This window comes from Orbicella franksi, chromosome 6, assembly GCF_964199315.1.
Source record: "Orbicella franksi chromosome 6, jaOrbFran1.1, whole genome shotgun sequence".
Lineage (NCBI taxonomy): Eukaryota > Metazoa > Cnidaria > Anthozoa > Scleractinia > Merulinidae > Orbicella > Orbicella franksi.
Window position 1 is genome coordinate 8,745,103 of NC_138150.1, and position 13,882 is coordinate 8,758,984.

Below are 13,882 nucleotides of genomic sequence, written 5' to 3' on the forward strand. Positions count from 1 at the left end.
AGCAAATTCGTGTAATATTTGTGGCGAAGCTAACTGATGCCAAGTGATATTATTGCATTGTTTTGATTTTGCAGCAGCATTAGTAACTTAACTCTATCATTCAGTATGCACTGTAAATTTGCAGTACTTTTTTTCTGCTTCACGTTACGACGACTTTCTTGAGGTTCTTGAAGTATTTACTTCTACCTCCACCTTTCTAGTTTCCAGACTCCACACAGGCTCGACGGCTTTATTTCGTGCTTCGTGTTTCCTCTGCATATTAGTGTGCTACATGTAAACAAAACACATTTATTTTTCCTTCGAGCAAACAGAAACATGCAAATCCAGCAGCAACGACAGTGCATCCAGGCATTTCTGTTTTAAGTACTATTTACAAACACCTTTTGTTATTCAAATTTCCCAGCAATGTGCAAAAGAATTCTTTGTTTCATGTTCAGCGGCCAATAGTTCTCTGTTTAGCAAATTAATAACAATAGGTGACGTCACCGTTATCTTTGTTATAGTTGTTGAACATTTTGTATGCCACTACATAACTGCCATACAAGTCTTGACCACGAAGCTTCACAGTTTTCAAGAGTCGCCATGAATTACATTTTCTTGTTGGTCCCTGCCCTGATGCTTGGCTCTTTTCATGGTGGTAAGCAAATTTAATATAATCCCATCACCTGTGTTGAAAAATTTAATACAAACCCCTAATGCAAATAGCACACCCTCGAGGTGTGGAAAAGGCAACAGAGCTTGTAAGAATCACGTTATCCGCAAGATCACGGTTTGAGAACCGTTTTCTTTTGTGCAACTTTCCTTCTTCTGAATCAGCACCGATTAACTCCAAACACGTCGCCAACTGATTGTAAATAATGGAAAACTAACTGAGACGGTGTAGAAAATTCGATACCCTAGCCTGTTGAATAGATCAGCTTTTTCTAAAAGCATGTCAACCCCAAAATAAGTTGTTTCAAAACAGGTCTGTAAAAAATAATAAATTTTACGTAACTCTGTGTTTGGCGCTTGCCCCTGCATGTCTGTAGTGATCAAAACATTTAAATAATTCAGTCAAAACAAAATGAAAACTAGCGAGGCAAATCCAAGGAAACAACTGTGCATCCGGGTATCTCATTTTCTAAATTATTCATTTTCGTAATACCTGAATGTATTTTAATATTGAGCGTTTGTTCATTGAACAAATATTAGGCGCAGTCACGAAACTTTCTAGTTTGTAGAATACAGTTCTTTTAGTTGGAACTCAACGTATCTAAGATTCGCCATGAATTACGTCCCTCTGATTCTCGCTTCTCTTATGGTTTGTTCCCTGCATAGTGGTGAGTTGTTACCATGTAGTATCGTTGTTTGTGTTTTAAGCAGTTTTAGCACAGATCCTTTCGCATATTCTGCCAGCATGCAACTGAATGACACACCCTCGGGGTGAAGATGTGGGTAAAGGCAACTAAGCTTGTCAGAGTCTTTTTGTTTGCACGGTCACAAGTTAAAAAAGTAATGCCTTGTTTTAAAGTTATATTGCTATCACGAGCGAGCTGGCGTAGATTGACAATTTCTCACTCGAGTTATTAGAGAGTTTAAGCATCACGTTTACGGCAGACGGCAAACGGCAAAGGTTACCTCTGATTGTTTATTCTTTTCTTGTAATCCTTACTTAAATCACACAAAAATAGAAAAATGTCTCCTGTTATTCACCGCAGATACAAGTGTTTTCACTCTACTGTACAGCTGAAGACAGACAGCAAAAGCATCATTTTTGCCGTTTGCCGCGTGACGTAAAGTCATTCTTCATCTCTCTATTTTGCTAGCGCTGTCACAGCTCAACGTACAACAAAACATTTCTACTTGTGTAATAATTTTTGCTCACAGAGTATTTATTCAGTTGAGTGCGGTTTTGACGGAAACTGTCGCAAATGCATGAATGAGAATGCACACGAAAAATCTCTCAGTCAAGGGAAAATCATTTTAAAATTTATGCATGGTTACAAATCAAGGCGTAGCGAAGTCGTTTAATATTATTCTCGTACGCGAGTGCACCGCATTCAAAGAGCCAAATTACACACGCCATTCAAAACATTTTGGCTCAATGTAATGCTCCTTATTTTAGCGTAAAATGTCTCTTTCTAAGACTATATATTTAACTTAGGAGCAGTATCAGTACAAAAATAGTTAATATTTTGGTTGATTCGCCGAAAGCAGCCCAGTTCATCGAAAAGCAGGTGTATGCTAAAACAAAAATTCACACCACGCGGTTATCATGCCACGCTTACTTGGCCAATCAGCGATGATAAAAGTCACGCCAGAGTGATCGCGCCACTTTTGTTAGAAGTTTGCCAAATATCTGTTCGAATATTACGCCTCCATCAAGCAGCAGGATAAATTCATTCATATCTACCACTAAACCAACATCAACAAAGCTAACATAAAGCGCGAAAAAGGAGTTTCCAACGTAGCTAGTCAACCCTATGAAAACAAAATCACCGTGCTTAATTCAAATAGCTCAGCATTGTTCTATAAACAACAAAAACAAATATTTTTCAACATCAGCAGAAAATAACATTGAATTAAAATTATTTATCGAATCGTTTTAGCTCTGGAATGCATTCATTATAGTAAAAGAAAACAATATTTATCAACTGATTTTGTAGGAAATGTTAAAGTATGCTCGCGCAGCATGAGATATAATAGTGATGGGGTTGCTGGGATATCAGCCTCCGACGCAGACGCTCTTTAGACTCGTCACGCAACATTCCTTTCCTACGAAGGGTCCAGGTGGGGAGGAAGATTGCGTGACGAGTCCAAAAGCATGTCTGAGTAGGGGGCAACTGTCATATCAGTTATCAGTTTAAAACTGTTTGGCGATTCCTTCGCTATCAGTTAAGATTTCAGCCCATTGCTCACCTTTCAGTAAACTTTGGCACATCTCATATATATCTCCAACGCAACATTTGTAAGTTAACAGATCTACCATAGTCTCGGCTAACAAATTAAAAGGTCTGCAATTAAAAACTAGGAATCGTACGATAAGATAGGCACTCCTTCAAGTCCATATATATTAACTGTAAATCAAAACGTGTCCAAAGTAAAAGAAGCTAGTATGCATGCAAAGAGGCTGCAAACATTTCTTTTATTTCCTCTTAGGTCCAAGCAACAGCAATATTGAATTATCAATATGTTCAGTTCAACTAAATTCAAATACTTTATTTTACACTATACAGTGCATTTTAGATACAATTTATAGGAAAAGTAATGAAAAAACTGCATTACTGCACTTCGAAAGTCAGGTTGATGTGAAATACAAACATTCACTGCTCAAAACAATGCTAAATCGTGCATTCAAGCTTTCCTCAAGTAGGCCCTTTGCACGATCCGGTCACATGGTACGGAATAAATTAATTGCGCTGGGACGCAAGTTACACGGTGGGATTTCCAAAACAAAGGAACTCGTTCCAGTCCAGCCTGATTGGAAGTTCCACTGTGTAACTTGCGTCCCAGCATGATTAATTCCGTACCATGTGACCGAATACTGCAAAGGGCCTATTGGCAGCTTTTCCATCAAGAATGTGGACGTCTCAAGGAGACCTTGCCAGTTTATCATACAAAAGTTGTATAGGAGAGAACAAGTGCCTGATTCAGCACCAGTCCTCTCACCAGCAGGAAGTTCCCATCAGAGTTGTTTTGCCATTCAAGGACCAAAAATCGGCGAACTCTGTGCGAAGACAACTTGGCGGATCTGAGCCGAAATATAAAACCGAGATCCTTCCTGTTTATACCAGCCGTTAGATCAAAGATGAAATCAAGGTGAAAGAACAGAAATTAAACCTCACGTTGCGAACCAACCAATCAGTTTAAGTGTGATCTGTGCGATGCAGATTAGTATAGGTAATCATACCGTTTCGAGTTCAATTTGGAATTAATTCGCACGAGTGAGTTTTTCAAAAAGCTGAAATTGCACGAGCGGCTTCGGCGAGTGCAATTTCAGCTTTTTGAAAAACCCACAAGTGCAAATTAATTCCAAATTGAACGAGAAAAACTGCATGATTACTTATTAATAATATAAACGTGGAAAAATTCGCGTGGAGAAAGTGCTGGGGGAAGATCTTTCTTGAAGCCATTTTTTCTCATTCGAGAAAACTTTTCTCAAAGTTTCCGCACAGAATTTTCGTCATCATTTTACGTGATGTCATTGGCTTAAAGAATTTCCTATTGTCTTTCAGCCAATCATAATCCAGAATTACGATGAGTAATTTGCATGTATATTATTATGTAAGATATTCGTGCCGGCACTTGCATCAGCGTATCGAATAACTTAAAGGGTGCAGCAGGTCCAGTTTATGGAAACCCAAATTCGGCACCCTATATTGGTACAACGGAACTTTTTCTCGTTGTTGTGTTTGTTGCTTTTAGTCGTTTACGAGCTTGTTTTTGCGCACGTAATATCCCTTATTCCGTTGCCCGGGTTTTATCCACGCTTTTCTTTTCCCACACGCCCTTTAAGTATTTTTCACGCATTTACTGTGAAGTTACATTATGCATGCCAAGCGCATTAAGCTTAAAAAAAAACCTTTTATCGCCTATTGTTCCATATACATATTTTAGCGTTTTCAACCATATATGTAGGCATGTAATTTTATTCTTCTGTCAATCTTGTAAATGACCGTTGAACGGTCCAAACGTTGTTCACTTACAGCGTTAATTTTCATCCCTAAAAGTGATGAAAATAGTTTAAAAAGTTAAGATATATAAAGCCGTAAGGAAATAAAATATATATTTGAGTGGTAGCCAAAGTAGCAAGAGCTTTCTGATTGGCCACCGCCATAATCAAGTAATGTCAACACTGTAAACACGGATTCACGCTGCATACGGCTTCTAGTCTTTCTACCTCCACCGTTTCCCAGGAAATAAAAAAATAAAAATAAAAAAAAACAGTAAATATTTGTGATAAACTGATTCTAACGAATAATGATGATACCAAAGGCGCATAGTTTAGAAGCACAACTTATCTAGTATTCCTTTCTCTTCTTCTCAGCGTTGGGAATCATGTGCAAAAAGTGCACCCCGGATGTACAAACATTTAAGACATGTACCCAACCCGAGCAACTGGTGGAAGTAGATTGCGACAATGAAACTTTTCCCTTTAATGTGACCGAAGGTACAAAATACGACTCATGTGCTACAACCACCATCGGGGCAACTATAGGTGGCCAATTGACAACGAGTTTTGTAATGAGCTGTGCTGTAAAGGTACGTCTGCTGTAACAATTTTGAGTTCCTTAGCTCTATTTGGACTGTGGAGGGAAGTGAAAGCACAAATCTAGGCCAATCTAAATAGGTTTATGGTCATTCCACTGAAATAGAGCCTGCACTGAGATTTTTGTCAAACCGTTTGCCTATTGATTGTTTATATTATAGGAACTAAAATTTTGAAATAAAAATGAGGGGTCCCCGTGTTCGTTTAGGGGCAACAGCACTTTGTTTATACCCAATAAATCCTTTATAATAGCACCATGATTATAGTTACGATTGCTTGCTAAACTCACATTTCCGACGATTGTTTCTTGTTCTACTCTAAGAATTGGTCCATATTTATTATAGATAGAGAAATTTATTACTCAATTCAAAACAACAGAAAAAAATGATATGTCACCGTACTCGTTTTCTAGAAAAATAACGATTTACCTCCATGGCGAGGTCCAGCCATTAAGAAAAAGCCGCGATCTTTTAATGCGCACGCGCTAATCACGCGTGAATTTATGCGCAGAAGGGACGCGCAATGCAATACTCGGGAATGACCTTCAATTTCTAGATACAGCAATTTGCTGCTTGTGGATGGGGGAAAGTTATTAACGTTGTCACGTTCATTCTTACGTACTGCAGGTAAATTCCTCCAACCCTTCAGTGGTGAACTGCTCCCTAATTCAGGATTATGTCTGTGGAGACGCGAGGAGAATAGCGGGTGAGAGCGGTGGCGTTTACTCTATCGACACGTGTAGCTCACTCTGCTGTACAGAGAAATCGTGCAATGTTCATCCTACCTCTGCACCTCCTGATAATAAAGCTGATGGAAATACGTCGACGGCCGCAAGCACCACTGTCAACGGCAACGGAGTGAGCGAGGTGCAGCCACCTTGTTTCGGGTTGCTTTTGGTGATGCTTGCCATAAGCGTTGCAATGAAGAAAGTCGATGAATAGTTCTAGTCTTTTTAGTGAGCTAGTTAATTCCTGTAAGGTAAATCATTTTAAATGTCAATTGTTTCAGTATTATATTTTAGCACTACATTTTTCACGCTATGCCCCACGGCTTGGAGTTGTACGGTGGAGTAGTCGTTAGAGTTGTACGAAGACAGATGGAACCTCTTAAGGGTTCCTTAGGGGTACCTCTTCTTTTTATATGAGAGTCCCTTCCCCCGCTGGGAAACAGACTTCTTTCATATATTAGGCTCGATTACCAGCCGCATTTGCGGGAAATGAGCCCTCGCTCTCGGAACGCGGCCGGACCAGAGTGAGCAGCGGAAATCGAGCCTACTTTCAGCTCTTCACTCGGGACTCAAATAACATCTGATGTTTGCGTAATTTTGCGAGAGACTCTAACTAACGAAAGCTATAAAAGAAATTCGATTAATCCACTACTCCCTGGAACCAACGCACCTTTTAAAACGCTTAAAGTCCTGGCTTTGGCTAGCGTTAAATCCCGGCTATGACCCGGGAGTTGCGGGGCAGGGATTTCAATTGACTAATGCATATTAACCAATTGCATGAGTACAAAGTTCGTCCCAGAACAAAACCATCAGGCTGTTGTCACGCTAACAGTTTGAAACAAATCACTTTTGGCATTCACTCAGTAGAAGCAATTTTTAACTAAGGATTCGTGGATTATCGAGCTCTATATTTTATCAATTTGCCCCGTTATATCAGTCTCGTGCTGCTTAATTTGGTAGGATTAAGATAAAGTCTGCATACGAAACAAGTCGAATACAACCTTGAATACTGAAAACCATTTTTCACGCTATGCCCCACGGCTTGGACTGTGGAGTAATTGGTGGTGTTGTACGAAGACAGATGGAAGTTGTCCACTCCATCTCCTTCTTGAAGCTAGGTAATGCATGCAAAGGGCTCATGTACGGTCTGAGGAAGTGATGACGTGTTGACTGTGACGTCATCTTCGATCCAGTATGGTTCTATTGAATGTCTGAGTCATGGAAAAATACTGACTGAATCCCGTATCCGAAGACCCAAACAACTCCAAATTTGCGACCAACAGCCTGCTAAGTAGTTCAAAGTTTTTCAGTTACAATAATTTTGAACTCGTTTGCAGCACCCCCTCCCCCCCCCAACTAAAACACCCGCCCCATTCCACACCAAGTCTAATATCATTCTTTTTTAAATGTACGGGGTACAATGTCTCCAGCCGCTGCTATTTTTTATATATTTCTTTACTATTAGTTTATGCAAAACATGCAAGGGAACTGCGCTCCGCTTCAAGGCAACCCTCATATGCGAAATCGATTGAAAGCTTGTCAGAATCCCCCACTTCCCCCGCCCCCCCCCCCCCCGATTTTAGTAAGCAAGTTCGTCGCGCGCAACATTGCAACTGAAAGGTCACTTGGTCTCCCATGCATTTGATAGATCGGTCTCATCGGTTTGGCTACGGGACCCTCTTGTCCTTCACTGGATTCATATGAGTACTGGGATGGCTAAAATTGGCAAGAATACAATGTGTGAGATTGAAACGACGTGAATACAATAATCAATAAAACGTGTAGTCAAAAAGGCACAAGTTAACGGGTTACAAGCTTTCCCTCCAGTAAGTTAATTAATGTAGCAGTCTATGTCGATGTTATCACGATACTGTTAATCATTCAGCTCGAGTTATTTTAGAGATTGGGGGGTCGCGAATCAGACCGATGCATAAGATCTATCAAAAATATGCAATTGTAGCTTAAAAGAAAGATTACATTTACACTGTAGCAACTAACAGTTAAAAAATGCCATTACATTGAACATGATCATCAGGGCGTCAAATTGACAGCCCACGTTGTAGCACATGCCAACTTCATTGCTTTGCGATCATGAAGACACGAATAAATAACAAGCTTCCTTTACTTACATTTGTTTCGTCTTTATTTTTCTATTCCTGATGATACATATATGTAGCTTCAAGCCTCCTCGAAAAGTTTGAAAATCTTAGACCCGGATTCTCATTTTCAATTCTGTTAATCTTCCAGGAGCGAATACAGGAGAGGGGTTGCGGAATGGGTGGCTAGTCACTACCCTTTTGGAGAAGCTTAACAAAAAACAAATATCAAAGGTTGCGAATTTTATGGCAGACATAATAGCAAACTCTCTGGACAGGTGCCTCATTGTAATTTCTCCCTTGTGGCATTGCTAATATTTTCGAGCAGGTTCCAATTCTCAAATTGCAAATTTTAGGAACATGCCCACTTGATTTTGCGGTCGCAAGGTACCAACCTCCCCCTCTCCTTCCTTGAAAAATCCTGGATTCGCCCGTGACTTGGCCTCACTGTTTTGACCACAAACCCTTTAACTATAACCTAACTTCGCATTTGCAAGTTCATTAGTATAGCTAGGAGAAAGATGGATGGGATTCATACTCATTTACTGTGCGCTTTTGCTTCAAGTAAATTTTGTGAGACCATGTAGGCTAAAAGTAACATATCAAAAACGAATATATCAAAAACGAGACGCACCCTTTCATCACACTTCCAAATGCATAAAAGGAGTTGCGACTTTTCGTTCAAATTCAAAATAACGGTTACTGAGCATGCGTAGTGAGAGTAACCTCTGTGACTAATGCTGGCATATCTATAGATTTAAGTCTCCATAGAAGTTTCCATTCTTTGTGTTTCCATTCTTTGTGTTTCCATTCTTCGTGTTCAGCAAATTAAAGGATCGTGGATTTTAACAAGATTGAAAATGTTGGCCTGGCATTGACTAATAACATTTAATGTTTAGAAAATAACTCGCCTTGGATAGTCACGGTTACAATTGCAGATAATCTTCCGTAGTGCCCGTCGAAATTTCACCGTTCGCAGCGAATAAGCGATCGGGTTGAGCAGCGGATGCAGAAAGATAAAAGCCTCTAATATGGCCCGATATTTGTAAGGAACGTAAGAGCTTCCAAAGAATTCACTTATGTTTTCCAACACGATTGATGGAGTCCAGCACACAGCAGACAACCCAACCAGTATGAACACAGAAAACGCCACTCTCCTCTCTTTTCGTTTTAGCTTTTCTCTCACTTGAGCACTTCTTGTGAGACTTAAACGCTCTTCACGCCCACCTCCAGTTGTTAAATCTCGATACAAACCCTTTCTTACCAGAACATAGATTCTCGCGTAACAGGCGAATAATAAAATGACTATTGGGAAGATGAAAGCATCAACAATGAACACTCTGTAACTGTCGAATGAATCCCATCCAAGCATGGGAGAGAATGCTAACAGCCCAGCGAAGAGCCAGATGCAGAAAATTCCAAGTGTCAGGTAAGTCTGCGTTAAGTAATCCACGTTCTTCAACGGAGATGAAATTACAATCAGTCGTTCAACTGCGAGGCCTAAAATTGTCAGAAATGAAGCGTAAAAGCCAAGATAAGCAGTTGTGTACGCTGCTTGGGTAATGCTTTTGTGGGGGAGCCAATGAAGGAGAGCGAGAAGTAACTCGCCAGGAAAACCGACCAAAAAGTCACAAACGGCGAGATTTAATATTAGGTAGTTTGCGGTTCCTTTAAGGTTTTTGAACGGATCTTTCCAAATTGTTATTATTACCAAAGAGTTTCCAACCACGGTCAGTGCAGAGAGCGACAAGAAGACTGTTGCAGCAGCAGAAGGAACTGAGTCTGGAAATAAAAGAACGAGTTTGAGTCCCTGATTTTAGTAAAAACAGACCCCCGGGCGGGGACTTCAATATTAAAAGGATGGGGGTGCTTGTCGTACCTTTCAGGCGTTAAAAACGCGGTTTTGGTTCCTCTTAGGGTATTCAGCCTCAAAAGGTTCACAGTGAGAGGTTTCGCGGTACCTTTTAGGCTATTGAGCTGAAAAATATAGGGGTGAAAAACTTTTCAAGACACGCCCACAAAACAGCAACTTGGTACCTCTCAGGGGCTTTTTAGGGGTGCCTCTTCTTTTTATATGAGAGTTTCCACCTCCCCCCCCCCCCCCACCCACCCCCGGAAAACAGACCTCTTTCTTCTTAGGCTCGATTACCAGCCGCTGTTTTGGGAAACGAGCCCGCGCCCTCGGAACGCGGCCGGACCAGAGTGAGTGGCAGAAATCGAGCCTACTTTCAGCTCTTCGCTCGGGACTCAAAATAACAACTGATGTTGGCATAATTTTGCAAGAGACTCTGACTAAATACGAAAGCTATAAAAGAAACTCGATTAATCCACTACTCCCTGGAGCCAACGCGCCGTTCAAAGTGCGTTAAGTCCTGGCTTCGGCCAGCGTTAAATCAGGGGTTGCGGGGCAGGGATGTCAATTGACTGATGCATAACTAATTGCGTGAGTACAAAGTTCGTCCCAGAGAAAAACAGTAAGGCTGTTGTCACGCTAACAGTTTTAGACAAATCACTTTTGGCATTCACTCAGTAGAACCAATTTCTTTTAACTAAAGATTCGTGGATTATCGAGCTCTATATTTTATCAATTTGCCCCGTTATATAAGTCTCGCGCTGCTTAATTTGGTAAGATTAACGTTAAGTCTGCATACCAAGCAAGTCGAATACAACCTTGAATACTGAAAACCAGCCCGGGAGCGGAAATTTGTAAATGAAGGTCCTGAACTTAAAATAATACATGCACGTAGACGTTTTGTCCTGTGTTTACTTTACACATGACTAATCGCCATTGTATCGATCAAAGAAATTGCCTAATATGATACTCTAAAGCTATGATTGAGTCGCCGTTCGACGAAAACTTACCGTCAAAATCCATTCTAACCGGCAAGCTCAGACTCGAATCGAGGGGTCCAGAAGCAGACGAAACTATTTGCAAGAGAAGCTGGCACACGGTGAATTTACAGTTAAAGTGACGTGGCTCAGATTTTGTGTTTCTTTGCAATCACGGACTGATAAAGCTATCGAATCCAGCCGCTGTTTGAGTCATTCAATAAAGCAACACTTTCCCTATTTCCCAGAAATGACCGGAAACAGAAATATATATACCCTTGCATACGATATGTCACGAAACGTCATTAGTTAAACGATTGGCCGAGACACATGATAACACGAATAAATACTAGCTAGAAGCAATATTTTGCTTTTGCATTTTGTTTATAACTCAGGTCAGTAATAAGATTTAGTAGCAACAGCATTGAAATTACAGATCGATTAACCAGCTTGATGCGGAAGAGAAACAATCAAGACATTACATGAAGATGTTTTTGAACGTTGTAGTGTTTGGGTGTGCATCAGGGACTTTCCCTTTCAAAACCTCGCGCTTTTCACGGGGATACAACGCATCGAAATTTCATTTTAAAAAAAAAGACATAAACGTAAGTTTTCAAGATAAACCTGGGCCAGCATTCAGAGCCTGCGAGATTGTCCGGTTTTTTCAGGGTCTTATCTCACGCGCCGAAACAAGAGCCGCAACAACAATATGGATATCGATTTTGAGGGATAACTCACTGATAACTTCGAATCATGGTTTCGATACACCAAACTCTTCGATCTTGCCAATATTCATTGCAACTGAGATTTAAATGACCTGGCGACATCTCGATCCATCCATGTTACATCGCTTAAGAGTAAAATACGGAGAGAATTCTATTTTGTGAGTCTCCCAGTTCTTTTCTTTCTAATAGCTAGCGACGAAGCATCTTCACTGGGGCTTCACGGATCTTTCCAATCAATGGCGTGACGAGCCGGAAGCGTGACGGATGATGGAGAACCAACCAACCATTGGCCCTTTGCATGCAACAAAGCGCCAGGCTAAGGCAGACTCAAGGCACGTTAAGGGCTCTATGGGAAGCTAGAGAAAGAAAAGGTTTGTACGCTGATATAAAATAAAAAGCGTTCAGCAAACATGCCTATGTAAAGAACGTTCGAATTATTAGAATTACATGTAGTCATGCATACGGATCGTTTCCACTGTCACGCAATAAAAAAATAAATCGAAAACCACTCAGTGGATAAAGTCAAGAAATTGTGATCTTATAGGAAATAGATATAGAAGACACTTCTCCAAGTTTTAGGTTTCTGCGTTTTCAGCTGGGAATATTAAAGAGTCTTAATATCGTAAACTGATATCGAGTAATCTCCATGTTAAAACTCAAAATAAATGTAAATCTACCTCAGTTGATGTGTATTGTCGTTTCTGTGGCTCAAAATGGCGAATTTGAGTGATTATGATGGGTTTTGCGTTGACTGTTACTACACATTATAACGGAGCTCACTATGGAAACGCTATGTTGGTGCACCTCTGTGGTGCACCAATATGGCGGCCGGAAAATAGTGTTAACATCTGGAACTTACTTTCGCTATCTAGGCCACTGACTATCTGTACTGAACAAACAAACATTTACATAAGCACTTTCCTAATGATCTAACATCTAAAAAAGCTAAAAAAGTTAAAAATCATGAGATAAGTATATATTTTTCGACAAATGCGATTGTAGCTTTGTGTCAAGCAGCGCCATAACTCTGAAATTCAAAATACGCTGGTTTTCAAACGATGCACACTTGAGCTGTAACATTGTAAACAGATATAAATTTACCCCCTCTTATGCCTGATGGGGATAATAACTTTGGTGGCTCTTTAGTTCTTGATTTTAGAAAACGATGACTTCACATGGAAACGACCTATTAAAATAATGGCGAGAAGTGTCTCATCAGATGACCTGAAAGTCAACCATCTCCCTTCAAAATCTGTTTTCCACCGTTTTAACCTTCTACATTATATTGTATTATATTCCAATATATTCTCTTAACATACACTTTCTATAAACAAGAAATGTTTGTAAGTCATTGCGAATTTAAGGAATAAACAGGTGCAAACACGTTTTACCAGTTCCTAAAATAATAACTTTTCGTGAAAGAAAAATTGATTTCATTCTGTGAGTGCCAGGGTGAATGGAAATAGCAAATGCCCCGAAGAACTTTTTTCTACGATTTGTAAGAAGGAAAGAAAAGAAAGGACACCAAGTTCGCCAAGTTTTTTTTTTTTCAAATTGAGTCATCGTGGCTGCCTACAACAAAACAGTGGCTGGTAATTAAAAGCCAACATAAAGATCCACCGCTGTTCGAATCAAAAAACAAAACAGAAAGTCAAGCCTGCCACTGACTTAATTTCAGCGTGAGTCTGTACAGAGAACAGTGGCCAATTAAAGGGGTGGGGAATGGTAAATGCAAGACTTTGCGAGAAGGCGAGATTAGCGTTTTTCTTTGTGAGCCCGAGATATTTTGACTTCTTCAATTGCGAGACCGAGGCTTCAAAGTGTTTTAAATGCGAGCTCGAGACGTTGAGGTTCTAAGAGGTCATTTAAGCTTACATAAAAAATATGAAAACCTCTCGGTACTTTGTGACTTTCTTAGCTTTGAAAAAAAATCTAGACTGCGAGACGCACATAACAGCTAAAAAACGAAACTGCGAGACCCAGGGTTTTTGAAGGACCATTCGCCACCACTAATTAAAAGCGGACATGAAGACCCGATGTTGTTCTACTCAAGCCATCGGGCTGTTTAGACTTGGCTCTTTCTAAATTGATGATCTTACAGATTTGTTGGCATTGCATCAGGTTTTTTTTTTTTTAATTCTTAGTCAGTACATAACCTGACGTTAGTAGAATACATTGTTTCAGTTCTGATTCTAAGATAAACGAACTAAAGGAGTGGTCTTCGTAAAACACCAGCACTAAATACACTTCTCATTTC

General features: G+C 40.1%; 2 protein-coding genes across 3 annotated transcripts; one reads left to right on the forward strand and one right to left on the reverse strand.

Moving 5' to 3' along the window:
• The first annotated feature begins 418 nt into the window (after positions 1 to 418).
• Positions 419 to 8,103, forward strand: LOC145491150 (uncharacterized). Of its 2 annotated transcripts, none has more exons than XM_081470307.1 (3): positions 419 to 637; positions 5,027 to 5,241; positions 5,875 to 8,103. In XM_081470307.1, the coding sequence occupies exons 1-3, from the start codon at positions 520 to 522 to the stop codon at positions 6,187 to 6,189; spliced, it is 648 nt and encodes a 215-aa protein (XP_081326433.1). In that variant the 5' UTR covers positions 419 to 519; the 3' UTR covers positions 6,190 to 8,103. The 2 variants fall into 2 exon arrangements, with proteins under 2 accessions (XP_081326433.1, XP_081326434.1); XM_081470308.1 differs by lacking the exon at positions 419 to 637 and adding an exon at positions 658 to 1,319.
• A 101-nt stretch (positions 8,104 to 8,204) lies between these two features.
• On the reverse strand, positions 8,205 to 11,181 carry LOC145491138 (beta-3 adrenergic receptor-like). Its single transcript, XM_081470291.1, has 2 exons — positions 10,934 to 11,181; positions 8,205 to 9,853 (listed from the first exon to the last, which is right to left on the reverse strand). Exons 1-2 carry the CDS (start codon positions 10,944 to 10,946, stop codon positions 8,967 to 8,969), a joined length of 900 nt encoding a protein of 299 aa, XP_081326417.1. The 5' UTR covers positions 10,947 to 11,181; the 3' UTR covers positions 8,205 to 8,966.
• Positions 11,182 to 13,882: the final 2,701 nt, after the last annotated feature.